The sequence below is a fragment of the Perissodus microlepis genome, chromosome 16, assembly GCF_051167445.1.
Source record: "Perissodus microlepis isolate ML-2025 ecotype Zambia chromosome 16, ASM5116744v1, whole genome shotgun sequence".
Classification (NCBI taxonomy): Eukaryota; Metazoa; Chordata; class Actinopteri; order Cichliformes; family Cichlidae; genus Perissodus; species Perissodus microlepis.
The window spans coordinates 7,284,808-7,301,747 of NC_140476.1; the positions used below are offsets into that span (position 1 = coordinate 7,284,808).

At 37.6% G+C, this 16,940-nt stretch overlaps 1 protein-coding gene across 4 annotated transcripts in view; it reads left to right on the forward strand.

Moving 5' to 3' along the window:
* The first annotated feature begins 757 nt into the window (after positions 1-757).
* Positions 758-16,940, forward strand: part of LOC146370362 (inactive dipeptidyl peptidase 10) — a 131,748-nt gene continuing 115,565 nt past the window's right edge. For 2 of the 4 annotated variants that reach the window (XM_084954818.1, XM_084954819.1), the window contains exon 1: positions 758-1,185. In XM_084954818.1, the coding sequence (XP_084810944.1) occupies positions 1,129-1,185 (57 nt within the window). In that variant the 5' untranslated portion in view covers positions 758-1,128. The remainder of the gene's footprint in view (positions 1,186-16,940) is intronic. The other 2 variants (XM_084954821.1, XM_084954820.1) reach the window with 2 other exon arrangements.

The window sequence follows — 16,940 nt, forward strand, 5'->3', positions numbered from 1 at the left end:
GAATTCTTTCTGCCTCATTAACCAAAAATGGTATTCAAAGCAGGGGAGTCTGATCAGAGATAAATACAGTTTAGAAATCTGGTGCAGAAAACACCGGGCATGATTATCAGATTCCTGTGGAGCTCCATGCTCTTACACACACCTATTAGATGAAAAGTGCACAAGAGCCTGAAAATTGTCTTGCAATCTGAGTCAAAAATGGTTACTCTGTACTGACATAAAAGTCCTGCTAAAGCCTGATAATATAATGAATGGTACAAAGTTTTCAGCATCAAAATATTCTTCAAATAAAGTTACAATCAAAGTAATGCAGTTATGATTGACTGGCCCACTTCAAAATCTTGCCACTGGCTCTGGCTTCCAAGGGTGGACAAAAAATGCTGAAAAAACATTGGAAAGAGAAAATATACTTTATTTGCCCCCAACATTGAGCAAATTCATCCACTACAGCAGTCAAAACTCTTGCAAAAAATAAACAAACTTGGATAACAGATAACAAAATAGATTAAATTCAATAAATTAAGTAAAATGAGATAAAAGAAAAAGAAAGTGAAATAAAGGAGCTAGAAAACAGTAAATTAAAAAAAAAAACGAATAAAGATGTCTTGTGCAGATGTGCAGGTCTGTAAACATGCAGGAAGCTGTTGTAATCAGTTTTATCATGTTATGTAATCTCCCCATGCAAAGACGTGCGTTTATCTCAGTTTTTTAGAAAGGGCTTAATTCCGGTGCCTGTAACCCCGTCACGTCAAGTCCAGTATCGGGTTATGTTTATCAGAAAAAAGCATGTTTTTGCTGGATTATAAGTTTTAATATTTATGTTTATTGTCCGACTACCAGCTTGTTCCTAGCTTATTATGTTATCTTGGTGAGTGAGGGATAAGTGGGCTGTGTCCCCCGCTCGCACTCACAGCTGGCGCACCAGCGGAGCAAGTCTTTACGCACAAGGCATCATTGGCTGAGAAGCCACGCGTGTCGCAGGGAAGACGACGAACCAGTAAACAGCTTGAAGCAAAGCGTTGAAGTATCGGGCAGTTGGTGTCTGTGCGGAGTCTCAGCTACAGTTTGTCGATCTGCGGACTGATTTGGATCCTTTTTTATTTCTGGAGCTGTCCGCGGTGCTGAAACATGAACCAAAGCGCAGGAGCAGTGCAGCACACTCGGAGATACTCAGTGGAGGGAAAGGTAAGCAAAGACTGAGATGGAGCGAATTCCTTTTTCTTCATCTCGTCCATGTTGCCTGATTGAGGATGCATTTGTTACTCATCCCACTGTGGATTAACTACCAGAATTAGAAACACGCATAGAACTTTTGTCTGGAAGTTTGCAGCTGCTTGAATAAGTTACGGTAACTTAAAATCGAGCCACGTGGAGAAAGTTGAAAGTAATTTAAATGACACGGAGACTCGGTGTCACTTGGTGTGATACCTGCAGGCAGAGTTTAGAGATATGATCGGTAGCTGTGTTCCTTTAGTGCAGACACCATGTTGGATAAATGAATTAACCAAAAAGCAGGATAAATGGCTTCTCGGGTGCATCCACTTAATTAAATGATTTATGGGAGTTTAACTATATAGTCAAAGATATCAGAGCAAGTATTAACGTTTAATGTCGAAGCCTGCAATAGAACTTCCTGATGTGAAACAAGTGAAAGTGACTTTGGTATCAGAATTTTTGGGCTTATTTTTGGGATGCTTCTTAGCAGTATAGAGGTGTTTAGTAAAGATTTTTCTTGTCAGACAGGAAAGGTTGTTGCATAACAGATAACAGAAGTAACTGAAATGTGAAAAAGGTCTCATAGCCAGCAAGTGTGGCCTGAAGGTGGGGCAACCTGCTACATATCATTAAAGTTTATAGGTCAGCTCAAACTTTATCTTTAGGGATGTTTGTGCTCTCAGCATACACGGTTAGATTCTTTTATGCTGCAGGAAAAATAAATACAGGGGGTGATTAGGATATGATATCAAACAAAGAATAAACTGTTCACACAGTGTGCATAAATATGAGCCTCACAATTTTCAAGTTTATTTTACAGCAGTGTTCAACAGTAAAGCAGCTCAAACTGCTTTGAGACATGAAAAAGGATTAAGGCAGCATTTAGAAGCAAAGAGATAATACAACATATAATACAGCTCATAATACAACAGGAAACAGAAAATTATTTTTTAGCCTTAAATCTTCTGTTGTTAAATCGGAGTCTTTGTCAGACCACGGGCATGTCTGGCTGCATGCAGGTGACCATGATAGTCCTTATTCTCCATTTCTGAAGGTCTGCTCCAACCAGAACCTGCAGAAGGTGGAGAACTGTTTCATATACCCGTGTTCTAAGTTTACAGACAATGCAGAAACAAACAAGGACTTCCCCTGGCAGACTGTAAAGTGACAGTTCAAATGCAGCATGAGAGGTATACTGAAGAGACTGTATATATTAAATATTGTTTTATGGTGAAATTGCTAAAGGGAATTATTTGATAATCAGCTTAAGAAAGCATGTGAACCTCCTTTTCCTCCACATGCTTGCACATCCAAACATGACCGCATCCATACTTGCCAGTGACATAATATAAATCTGTGGGAAACCATCCACACCACCCGTGCAGGATATGTCAAAGGTCATTCAGTTCTGCTTGGGATATGCTGAGCTGTAAAGCAGTCCTGTGTCAGGACATTAAATGTTGAACAAATTGAAAGTGTGATGCATTTATAGCCAGTAGATCAATGTCATTAGCTCCTTATGTTCTATATATAGAAGCAGTGAGTCGAGTCAATTCAGAGACATCACCCTGGAAGTGTTTGACTGACAGATTAATGAACAAATGGACCAACTAAGTGAAGTTTCTATTTCTAGACTCACACTACTAGTGTGGCTGAAAATGTAGAGTTGTCTCTGAGGAGCAGAAATTAATTTCACTCACCTTGGCTATATATTACAGTCTCTGCTTGTCTCATTACATCCAGCATTCAGTGGCCATTAAAACCAGCTGCAAAGAAAATGGAAATTGAGGACAATTGTGACATTGCCCCCCCTTGGGCTTTGGTGGAGAAATAAATGTGCATGCATTGCCCGGGGCTATTGCTCATGGTTGTTCATTTTCTTGCCTCCTTTGGTCCAGGCTATTAAATTGTATGTGAGCTGTACATTTGAGACAGAGAGTTATCCTAAAGATAGGTTCTGAACATCCTGAACATTACATGGATTTAGTTTTGTTTACTTGTTTTTACTATTTCACTGCAAAAAACCTCTCTTTAAACAGTCCCCAATCATGTGTAGGGATTCAAATTTCTTCCAGGAAGTTGGAGTGGGGGATTGAGAAGAGATGAAGGGGTTTTGGAAAACAGATTCTGAGTGTGAGTCTCTGAGTCTCTAACTCAAAAGTGCTGCGATTACTTGTTGAGTGCCTTTAACCCATGACTGCCAGGATGCACCAATCACTGTCTTTTTGCTTAATGGAGATTTTGTTACTAAGAGTTTCCCAGAAAAATAACTTAAAGATTGATTTTCCAGCAAAGAAAGGAAACATCATGTGACTATGTAAGCTGTAACTTATTGGAAAGTGTTCTTTTTTTATTACTTGTTGGATCAAGTGTTCATACACCGATTAGTTGTGTCTGCTCATATGTTACATTTGGATTACTCAAAATGTCTCATACTGACTTGTGATGGAAATGCAAATCAGTACAGAAATGGGCAAAAATGAAAGGTTTGGGGGATCAAAGTATATAGATAAAGAACGATTCATTCACTCAGTGTTAATAAGTACATACTTTTCCTCATATACCCCTCAGTGGCTTGATCCCTTTACTTTGGAAAGATGACTTTTTAACAGCTAGATATGGTTCTTTAGTTTCAGCACTCACTAGAATATATTTACCAGACTATGATTTGTGTTGGAATTTTAGGAATCAGCACAGCAACCATTTTGTGACTCAGCATGTCAGTACTTGTTTATCAAGGACAGTGTTGTGTCCATAACTAAAATCGCTGAATATATTGCATGGTTTAGTATTTATTTTTGACTGAATTTTACATGTTCCTGTGAACCTTATTACTAGTTTCCGATGCCCCCATGTGCTGCCCCATTTAAAAAAAAAATGCCAGAAAATCTCTGCTAACATGTACATTTCTCATTAGCCAGGTGTAACAAAAGATAAAGCGTTTACCAGACTGATGATCCCTAGTGGACTACCCAAATACTTGAGGCAAGACTCACAGCTAAGAAAGAGCTTCCTAAGTGTTACGTATCCGTCTTTATCCCAGCTTTAGTCTTGAAGTGTATGATCACACAATTTTTTTGTGAACTGCAGATTGCCATTATCTTACTTTGTTTGGATTCCCTCGCAGGCATGTTGTTATCAAAAGAAATATGTCACCAGGATATAAAAGTGCTCTGGGGCAGGACTCCATCTGCTGTGGGGAACGATGCAGATAAAAGGCAAATGCTGCATTTTGGAACAGTGGGTGCCTTATGCTCACAGCATGATTTGTTAGGGTTTGGCTTAACTTTTTTGTATTGTTTTTATTACATTTTTGTCTGTTTTATCTCTCTTTACTGTGATTATCTAGATTAGGAAACTTACAAATCTATTTACAGGTATTGTTAATGATAAATCTTAAGTGGCTAATATGTGTTGAGTGGATTAGAAAGCATTACCATATCGAAAAAATTCAAGAACCACAAACTATTGGTAAATCTGATCAATTAAAGTAGCTGCTTCGTTATTAAAAGATTCAAGTTTCAAGATCTTTTATTTGTCACGTGCATAGTTATACAAGTACACGCAGTGAAATGTGTCGTGACACGCTCCTCGACTGTGCAAAAAGAGAGAGAAAACATTATATACAGTAACTAGGTAAATATATACAAAGAGGACATTATGTGCAGTAATTAGTGGAGCGGTAAGGAAGGCGTCTGGATGTGGCCGAGGCATCTTCAAACACCTACAAATTCATTAATCTTTCCTTGTAAACCCAAAGAAAGAAAACAATGTGAGGATTTGTCCTCACATTGTCACACTGGATTTGTCCTCCTCCAACAGCTGTTTAAGTGTTTTTGCATTTTGAATAATGTAAACAGGTGAGAACAACATACTGTAAGTGAAGACCCATTTGTGTTTGTTTGTTTGCTAATTTATTTCAAACATGTAAACAATATACAGGTACATTTAGTAAAGAAAATAAGAGAGAAAAAATACTATACAAAAGTCAATACATTTCAATATTGCTACTGCTGATTCATTTACATGTTGAAAGGGAGTGGGAAGAAGTACACCCTTATTTAATCCCACCCCTTTGCTATAAGTTATCAGTTAATATTTAGTCAGCTTCCTTACAGATATAATCTGTATAAAAATAGTGAACAGATTTCTGATATAATATATACTATATACTATAATATCACATCATGAAATTTTTTAAATAGAGACATTCACTTAATTTCAACAATTTCCCTTTCTTTATAGTTTGAGAAGATCATATTTTTATAACTCTTTTTGAACTGTTTTATGTTTGGACATTTCTTTAATTCCATATTCAAACTGTTCCACAGTTTGACTCCATGCACAGAAACACAAAAGCTTTTTCTTGTAGTACGTTGTGTTAGGTAATTGATAGATAGATAGTGGCTAAATAACTTTTAAATTACAGCTTTAGGAGCATCACTGTGTCATTCTTTCTCGCACTTCTCTCTGCCAAACAGAGACAGTGAGGTTCAGATGTGTTTTCCTTACTGGACACTCCTTTTGGTTCAGGCAGTGCAGGAGGCAGAACACATGATTCCTGCTCGCTTGTTGTGAATACAGTTACATAACAAATGCAAGCAATTGGACATTACACAGACTTTGTACCATCTGTGAATCTAGCTGAATTATACATTTGTCTTATTGCATGCAGGTATTGTCTACAGGCTGAAATGCAGTTGTGAAAAAGGCTAGCATGTATAAACTGAGCAATTAACGAAGGTTTTATTTAGACCACCATTACCCTGCATGAAAAAAATGTATCCCTTTATATTCATTGGAATAAGTTCAAACTAGCTACTGAGTAAGAGCGCCAACATGTCAGCTCATGCCAAGGAAATGCAGAGTGAGCCAGCTGTTCTATCAGTTGTGCCTGCATGATGGTTCACAATGTAAGCAGAGATTTTCTACCGATCTGTTAATCAAACTGAATTTCCTGGACTGCGCTTCATGTTGCAGTGGTACAAGAAGAAAACCTGCAAAATTTGATGCAAATCATTATACTGTGATTGTACTTAAGATACTCTGTACCCAAGGCTATCTCTTTCTCTCTCTCTCTTTCTTTATATCTATCTCACGTATAGACCACTGATAGTCAAGTGTCTTGAGAGTGCCCAAGAGCTGCATGGCTCTGTACGTCTGCGGGCTTACCACCCGTGTTATAAAAATTGGGGTCTGGAGCTTTGTGGATTGAGGAGAGGTGGAAGGCTTTTTCAGTCCCATTCCCAGCTGCTTAAACAAAAATCTTTTATATTAAAAGTTTTTTGACCCAGCCATTACTTTCTCAATTTTTAGAGAGTAATCACCCAACTTATTCGCCTAGAGAAAATAAATATATAAATAAATTAGCCAAAGCCCTACCCTGCTGTTAAGTATCAGATATAAAATCCATAAAGTCAACAACATCAGAAACATCAGTTTCACAAGGGCAGTGAGCCCTGCCTGTTCCCACATCGGACAGCTGCTGCGAGGATGTTAAATGGGATATTTATTTATTATTTAGGATGCCAATCCAAATCCTACTCATAGAGCTTTATTTTATTTCCTCCAGTGTGGGAAAGGTGAGAAATTCCTGGACAGAGGCTTTGTATGTATGAATAATACATATACAAATACATACAAAGAATGAATGACAAGTTCAGCTGAAATACAGCAGACTTCTGGATCCCTCCAATGAAGCATGCAGAGCAACAATGCTTCTTTTAGAGATAGTCCGGTGTGTAATTCAAGGGAAAACCTCTTGGAACATTAGTGCTCACCTGAAAAACACCCAGGCACCAAAGCGAGTCCCCACTGTGGGACAGATGGGCAGAACAGTCGGTCTCTTGTTCACTTACTCCCTGCAGAGAATGTTTCAGGAGAATACATGAACAAGACCTTTTCACCAAAACCAACATATGGAAAGGCATCTCTGACACTGTACCAAGCTCTCTAGGGGTGTTCAGACATTCAGTCAACTGTGAAAACTCTTGAAGCTTTATCAAAGTTGCTCTATGTGGATGCACAAACCACAGATTCACCCAACAGACATGAATTAAACACCAGAAAATCCTCTAAGGGAATACAGAATGGCATTCTTAAACATTTAACGTGACATGACACTATTAAATTTTATGCAAGAATATTTAAGAGTGGAATTAAAAAATAAGCAGATTTTGAGCATGCTTGCTTTTTGCAAATGATTGACCGATTTTTTAACTGCTCAAAACTTTTGAGACAGCAAAGGACTGTAGTGATGCGTTATAATATTAGACAAGTTGTTGTGTTTCTTCATTTTCAGAATGTATGGGCGTAGACAGAAAGTCTACAACAGGATTTCAATTGCTATTGAAAGACCGCAGAGATGCAGCTTAGGATGACTCCAGCTGTCAGCTTTGTGTACAACGCTGGCTGCTGTCCACATGATGAAGTCATGAGAAAAAAAAAACTTGAAATTGATTCAACTCTTACTCAGCCCCTGCCAGCTGTATTGTTGGCTTGTTGTATGTAAGCTCCTTATATTCCATGAGACTATTGTAATTGGAGAAACAAACAACAAAGACGGGATATGAAAGTGGGTTTGTCATCAGATGTATGTGAACGTGGTAAGCCCTGTTCAACTTCCATTTCCACCACTTTATTTTTACTGTTCCACAAAAAGACAAACAAAAGCGGACTAATTAGAAAGACAATTTTTATAACTTCAATATTACTACTTCAGTATTCACAGAGTATTTTTTATTGAAGTATTAAAGCAGCCTTCATTTTAATATTGCTTGGATCTTCTGGTGTCAGTGCCAGTGAAAAAGTTGTAATTGGTGAAACAGCTGGAGAGCCAATCTGAGTCTTGCTCTGAAAGGAGATGATTGTGATTGCAGTTTCCCAGCAGCTCTCCCTGCTTGGCTCTGTGAGGCGCATGAGGCACAAAGCTAAGAAGACAGGTGGAAGGAAGAAAGGCAATTCTGATAGATTGCATCATTGTCTAGAGGGCAAGGCATGAGTGTTTTTCTCTTTGCATGTTGATTACATGTTATCTGGGTGCCATATTACAGCAATTTCCTATCAAGTCTTGGATTAGGTTATATCCTGGGTTAAGATAGGAAGGAAATAACATATTAACCCAATGTGGTGTTATACATGGACTGTATATAGAAGAGAGATAGAGACATCTTAAATGTAAAGTTAATGTGGAAAAGACATGATGGAATAGAAGTCTGCTTTCAAAACATTGAAATGGTGATGGACAAATTGCTTACCTCGATGCTCTACAATGGCCGTGTCCATCTCTGTATATACAGTCTATGTTATTATAGAAGCAAGTCCCAGGGTCTGAAATCTTGTTTTATTGTCTCCTCATCTCAGACCACGTCTCATCTAAATGCACAAACTTCAGTTAAACTCAGTTAAAATTAATTATAATGAAACATGCGTGGTAGAAAGCTGCACTGATTTCATTACCCTCTCTTGTTTTAGAAACTTTCATATGAGCGGCCAAAGTATTAAATTGCTGCTGAAACCTCAGTTAAATTCAGTGATTGGCAGTGTTCATTTATTTGACCGATATCTTTCGCCACCTATTTTGTCAATATACTTTTTTTTCTGAAGAATAAGATCATAACTAAATTAAAATGAATGCACAGGACAAAAGCGATGAGGAATGTAACTCGGTTCCTGAGAGAGGAAGTTGCACAGTCTGGAAATTTATCTTTGGGGTTTTTTTTTAGTAGATGGCGAAACTGTGGAACCTTAAAGTTGATTAGACACTGAATAAGCTTTATGAATTGACTAGTGGGAAAAGCTTCATGGATCCCACATTATTTTTTTTAAATGACACCTTCTATCATTTGTATCTGTATGAGTAGTTACATCTTTTACATTTGCAGATGTGCAGTATTCAGATGGTCCAAAGCTGTGTCGGACTTTTTGAATGAATGACCAAATATGCCTTTTGGACACTTTTGACAGTACTAACAAGAAGTACATAAATAATATTTTTTTAGTTTTCATTACGGGACAATTTAACACTAATATGTTAGTGATATAGAGTATGTTTTGTTGATGTCAGTCTCAGAGTTACTGTGCTTTCGAAGTATGTGTCTCATCCCATAGAGTGCGTAAAGCTGTTTTCTTTTGGGGTTGGAGAAATGAAACTGTGGAGTGCATGTGAGCAGCAATTCAATTTGACTACCATGTGGGAATCTGTGTTATGAGGCACTTCCACATTTTACACAGTCCACCTTTATCTGTCGATGAGGCTGACTGCAAACTGCCTGCATCGACACAAACATGTTTGCTTTCCCTGCCAGAGTTCAGTTCCACTCTGCTGCCACAGCAATGGGGACAGCTCTTGAAACTGTGACACAAATACGCTGCCAGGTTTGCATCTAAGATTCATAGACAGTTATTTACAGCGGTTGCAGTTGGTCTTCAGAGTAATTTTGGCATCTCAATTTTGACATTCTTTCCCCCTTAATAGGCGTTTGAATTAAATAAATAAAAACCTTCAAAGCTCCAGAGCTTCTGTATCCATTTTCTTCTGCTCTTTTAAGAGAGGCAGTGAGGCATGTAGCCTAATTGAACACTTTGCAGTTGCCCCCTCTGGAAATCCTGGAAGCCAAACTCAGCAATCAGGCAAGCATTCAGCAAGGGGCGACACCTCTTCCCGTCAATCATAAGACAGGACACAGTTTGGTACAGTGCTTTGATTTTGTGGTCAAACGGAGTAGAAAACTGTTTCGGCCCAAAACAAAAGCATGCTGAAAGTCGATGCCGTAAAATGTAGTGTTCATAAATAGCTGTCATCCAATACTTAGAGGTGAATTGGATTTATAAAATGCTAAAGCTGCTAATGGGCAATAGAGTATTATTACAGACAGGAGTGCAGCAGAAGAGGGCCCTCTTTTTGTGTCTGGATTTCTGCTTCAGTAACAGCAAAACTGGTAACAAAGACACTGAAAATGTGACTGGACCGTCGCTGCAGGAGTCTAAAATCTAATAAAATCTAGTGACCCTCTGATGTCATTCTTGAATGGAGGGCAGGTTTGGATATATTGATTACAAGACAGAAAGCAAGGAGCCAATAAGGCAATCAATGAGCAGATCAGTGTGATTAGGTTTCTCTGAGTACTGTTTGATGAAAGGCTGACCTGGAGGCAGCTCGTTGATAAAGGGCAAGTGTGAAAAGGTCAACAATCTCTTAAGATGCCTGGCAGTATGAGACCAGGGAGCAACTGTAGCAACATTGTTAAATGTACAACAGACCGTCATGGGAGTTTAGAAAAGGTCAGGGTATCAGTTTTGTGGTGAAATGACACACAAAGGGCAAAACAAAGTGGTAACATGCACACTGACCTTTTATTCATATGCCATTTCATCTTTAAATAATGCTAATTTGAAAAGTGTTGCTCAACATAATTTAGTGCTTTCCTCCCTGCAGGTGCTCATCTTGATTTCTTCCTCAGTTATTTCTGTATATTTAATTAATGATTGCATTGCGAATAACCAGAAGTTAATGATGATGCTGATATACAGCAGAGACTATACAAAAGATTGATAAAGCTTCTGGGTCTGTAAAGTGGAACTCAAGTGGATGGATCTTTCTAATGGCCAGCAGGGGGCAATGTCTCTGGTTTCCAAGAGGTTCGGTTGTATATAGGTCGGCCCTCAACTCGCTTGATCGATGACTTCAGGAAACACTGTCTTGATGAATTTATAGGTTTATTTGCAATTTGCATAATGTTTGTGGCCCCTGTTCAAGTCTGAAGAGAAAAGCAGGGTATGTTGTGAGTTTTTGACTGAAAGGTTGCTGACATTACTATATGGTTGTGCAATATCCTTCAGTTTTTCAGTCAGATCCATCCTTTTCTCGTGACATGTGACACTGAGACTTGTGGTGACTGAGTGTATATTTTGCATGCAGTCTATGTGGTGAGGAAATCACTTACAATCACTACAAATAACAGATGAATTCAGAAAGTAGGGCACAGATACTGGGACATTAGCCAAACCAAGAAGGTGTCTTTATAATGTCATGAAAATTTTTGGTTTGAGCATAAACCAGAAGGAAGAGGCAGATATTATCTGTTTAAAGATTCCACAGCATGTCTCTGTCCTGTCTTCTTTCTCTCACCCCAACCAGTCGCAGCAGATGGTCGCCCCTCCCTGAGCCTGGTTCTGCCGGAGGTTTCTTCCTGTTAAAAGGGAGTTTTTCCTTCCTACTGTCGCCAAAGCGCTTGCTCATCGGGGGTCATATGATTGTTGGCTTTTCTCTGTATCTATTATTGTTCGATTTACTGTGCAATATAAAGCGCCTTGAGGTGACTGTTGTTGTGATTTGGCGCTATATAAATAAAATTGAATTGAATTAAAGGTTTGGCGACCTAAAGATTGTACATGTGCCTACTGTGTTCACTGTGCTGCTGGTATGTAGAAGCCACAGAGAGAAATGGAAGGAAACAAGGTCATAAATGTATAAATATATGAATAAATGTATTCAGCTAGCTACTGATTGAATCAAACTGATTAGCATGTCTTAAAATGTCAGTTGCATAATGTTAAATGTAGTTATATAACACTTATTGAACCGTCATTGAGCCATAATACCACTTTCAGTTTTAAATGTTTCATTTGAACTGACACGAAGTATAAAAGAGTCTATACAATAGGCTTTATAGGAAGTGGGAAGTAGTCTTGGACTTCTAGATTGCTGTGATATTGTTCACATTCTGTTGGACTTAACAGACTCCATAACCACACACGTTTTCTTTTGGAACCTTTTTTTGGTGGTCTGAACTAGATATGGACCTTTAAACTGGATTGTGATCCTATCAGCTTTCATTTTCAGATATTAATCAACCAAAACCAGAACATTTGCACCAGTTAACCAGTTGGTCTTTGGCCAGCATCAAACAGATCAACCATTCGTGTGGCCAATGAATAAATACAAAATCTTTGTCCACTCTTTCTCTGTATGTTCTCTAGCAAACTGTAGTGTTTCATTGTTTTTGGCCAGCAAAGACTTTCCTGGAACGCTTCCTATGCAGGTCAAATTGGTGCAGCCTCTTACTGATTGTAGACACATGTACTTTGACCCTGCAGATGCTGTGATAAAATTTAGGAGCTCTTTGTTTTGCATTAGGCAGTTTGCTTTGCTACTGTGTTGCTGGGCCAGAATATCCTGGTAGAATTTCTCAATTCCCTTGCCAGACTCATAGCAATCCAGGCACTTTTATTTTCTAAAGGTCTTATAAAGCTTTTTGCTATTGGAGTGCATGTTGCTATCATACAAAGAGGACATGAGACCTGGGATATCAGGTTTCAGAAGGTTAAATAAGAAAGATTCCACCTGTCAATCATTTTTAGCCATGTAATTTATTAGAACATTATAAACCTTTAGGATGTGGCAAATGTAGAGCTATACATACTTTTCCATTTTACTTTTTTTTTGTGACTTAAATTATGAAAGTATAATTTTTACTGTAGAGATAAAGCTGAATATTTAACTAAAGGCAAACTTTTGTTGAGACAAAGTTCAACAAAACCAAAATACAAAGATGATAAAGAGAACAGAAACCACACAGAGGCAAAGCAAGGCAGAAATAAAAGAGAGGAGCATAGCAGACACTTTGACAAATGGAACGCAGGACTATTTATAAATGATGGACTGGCTAAAGGATGACAAACAAGATGGTATAAATATGTTTGTGAAAGTAATTTGGAGGTGAAAGGAATGATGGCAGGTTAAACAGACACGAAGGAGGAAAGAAAGATTATAGCAGCAGCAACCACAAAAAGAAATAAGAAAAACATCTACCAAAGCAACACAGGAAGTGAACAAACAGCCAATGCTGAAACAAGAAATGAAAAAAGCAAAACAAATGGTCAACAGTATTATGACCAGTGTTGGTCAAGTTACTTGAAAAAAGTAATCAGTAACTAATTACTGATTACTTCCCCCCAAAAGTAATCCCGTTACTTTACTGATTACTTATTTTCAAAAGTAATTAATTACTTAGTTACTTCTTAAAAACACGATTTACAACCTGAATAGGTGATAAAGCGATAGATCGTTCAGCCCAATTCTACTTTTTCCGCATAATCCATCATACACTGTTCCAAAAAATAGTAATGTCAAATTATTTTACTGTGTATTTTACAGTTGTGTACTGTTTTTCTAGAATATCATTACATTTACATAAGTAGACTGTGATCTGACACGTCAAATGTAAAATAACATAACATCACTGTAAATGTAATAAAACACAATTTACTTGTTTTTTTAAATATATTTTTTTGTACATATGCATATTTAGATTGTAAAAATACATCCAGAAATGTCTCCCATCATGCCTTGGGCCATGTGCTGCTGTTTAGATGTTCTTGTTTTATTGTTTATGGTTACGTTACTTTTAACTGTTATCTTGAATGTTGTGTTTACGCCGTGGTGCAGAGTCACTGACAGTTGTTGTTTTGTAGAGAGAGTGCTGTACCATGAGTGACTTCTGTTGTGCTGTTGTTGAACCTTGAGGCACATTGTAGCACCAGCAAGTGTTTTAATAAAGAGCTCTCCCTACCAGTTTGGGGTTGAATAACAAGCTCAATCTCTCTCTGTGAGCTTCTTTGTTAAGATTTCTCTGCATGCCACAATGTAAAATATTGCACGGACACACTGTGCTAGTTATATATTTTGAAAAAGAAATGTAGAGGTATGAATTGCAATTAATATAAATAACATGATGTTAAGCATCGGCCAATGAATGTGAACTAACAACAACAAGGTCGCGGGTATGGCTGCAGTGTTGCCAACTCCTCAGTAAGGAAAATCGCTATTGGCTGTCCTAAAAGTCGCTAGAAGTCGCTAAATGACGTCATCGCCTAATTTGCATAATTGGTCATGCTAATCTAATTGTAACCTATGTTGTTGGAGAGAGAAATAACATCGTGGAAGAGACATAAAGTGAGTAAAAAACGTCCTAAATGCATTTAGAGTTTATTTAGAACTACAAATTAAATTTCTTTTAGCAATTATTGTTTTTTTTTAATGTCACAATTCCAACCCTGCTCCTTTACCCGGGCTTGGACCGGCAAAAGTGACCCGAAATAGGCACTCTGGTGGAGTTACTTTGTGTGTGTGTTTATAAGTAGTTTTAAACCTTGTGATCCACAAAACAGCATAAGAGTAAAAGAGTAAAAGAAGAACTGACTGCGTTACAGCACCCGCTGCTTGTTGAGAGTAAAAGCGATACGCGCTTTCACGTCTTTTTTTTTTCTAAGGGGTCTGAAAACTCACTAAATATAGCGACAAAGTCGCTAAGTTGGCAACACTGTACGGCTGCGACCGTAGGAAAAAACCCTAATATGAAGGTATTTTACTGTGCATTTTACAGTAATGTTCTGTTCTTCTAGAATATCATTAAAGTTACGTAAATAGACTTTGACTTCACATTTTGAATGTAAATTAACGTTAAATCACTGTAATGTAATACAACATAATTGTCATGATTATTAAATGTATCTGTCTGTACATATGCATATTTAGATTGTTAAAATACATTCACAAATGTATCATGATTTCACAAATATCTGTCCGTTATTTGAAAGATTGAACTGTTGAATTCAAATGTAATGCTATGGAAAAGTATATAACATGATCCCTATAAGCTTGTGTTACATCACATAAGTATTATTATCATTGCTAGTTAGGGCGTTCGTGGCTCAAGAGTTGGCAGTTCGCCTTGTGATCAGAAGCTTGCCGGTTCGCGCCCCGGCTCGGACACTCTCTGTCGTTGTGTCCGTGGTCAAGACTCTTCACCTACCGCCTACTAATGATGGCCAAAGGGGCCGATGGTGCGATATGGCAGCCTGGCCTCTATCCCAGGGCATGCAATCAATTATTTTTTAAACCAACTGTTAACTGTATATTTCTGTACATTTACGTATTATGATTCATATTTCCACATTCAGTGACCTTGTTTATAGGTAATTTCATTGTTTGATCACGTAAAAATGTTCCTAATTTAATGTCTAAAAGCACTTGGAAAAGGCAGAATCCCATGTCAAATTAGCGCAACAAACTCTATTTTCATTACTGAAAATAACTGTATTTTTATGGGACAGTTGTTTTCTGTTATTTTATGGTCGTATTTTGGCGCCCCAGCTGCCGGAATATTACAGTTTTTTTCCTATTTATAGATGATTTCATTGTTTAATCACATTAACATGTTCCTGATTTAATGTTTAGCGGCACTTGCAAAAGGCGAGATCCCATGTCAAATTAGCGCAACTAATTGTATTTTCATTACTGGAAATAACCGTATTTTTATGGGGAGTTATTTTCTGTTATTTCACGGTCGTATTTTGGCCCCCCAGCTGCCGGAATATTACCGTTGTTTTAGGATGTTTTTTTTAACAGTGTACAAAATGTAATCAAATGGAAAAGTCTCTTTTTTTAAACTTGTTTTATCAGTTTTAATCTTTTAACTTTATGCATCAAGCAAAAATTAAATTATGTGCACCATTCTCTGACTTGAAGAAATTAGTTTAACATTTAAACCTATTTTCTGCACATTCCAGCACATAAAATAAAATATTTTTTGTGTTTACACTCAGTCTTTCAAAGTAAGTAAGTAAAACACAGCAGAAAATAAATAAAATCAAAGACTAGCGGTCCTGTTGCTCTATTTTCACCTGTAAAGAAGGAGTGGGGTAGGCGGAGGTGTGCCCTGGTGCAGGTGTGCCGCAGCGGTCAGTTGAAGAATCCGCGAGTTTCTGTGAATTTCCCATTACGTCGTTGCGAACTCTGTGCTTGTTTAGGGGTTTTTTTTCGCTGTAAAAATAAGTTTTCTTCCCACGCACAATGGACACTAATGTTTTTGTCACTTTTTATGAAATCAAACTTAAAGTAAGGTCAGTACTTCCACGCTTTAAACGCTGCACGCTCATACTCTCTCCGCACTCAATATATTATCCATTGTTGATCTGCACACAGCTGTTGTCACGAACGTCGCACTCGCTTACGTCATTGTCTTGAGACATTCTCGCAAAAAACACAAGGTTTTAGTAACGCAGTAACGCAGAGTTCCTACAGGAAAGTAATGGTAATCTAATTACCGTTTTTGCAATAGTAATTCCTTACTTTACTTGTTACTTGAAAAAAGTAATCAGATTACAGTAACGCGTTACTGCCCATCTCTGGTTACGACACATTCTATCACTTTTATGTATTTGTTTATTTTTAGGAAATTGGGCCACTCTGAATGACCTCATTCCAAACCTTAGAATATAATTAGAAATGATAACAAAATGCTTAAAAACATCAATGTTCCTTTTATCAGGTAAATCATCAGCTGCAGAATAATAATTTGTTGCTGATGATGACCTTTAATATTTGCAGAAGAGAAAGAAAATTAAAAAAAAAAAAGGTTTATGAACAGGTAAGCTGACCTGAAAATGCTCTCTCATGCTCTCTTGTCAAAGCAGTGAAGGCTGGAGTGCCATTAATTGTGAGCCCCTTAAAATTATTTATTTTCAGGAGTGATGCATTGTTACACAAACAGCATCCTATAGAAAACAACTAACTTTCTAAACTAGGTCACACCAACTCTTCCCCCCCAAACAAATTAATTATTTTGAGCTGTCATTAAATTTTGTGCTATGCAGATTCAAACTGTAATTATGATAATTTGTTTCCTTTCAAAGTTCCTGAAATGTCAGGTCTTTTAAACAGT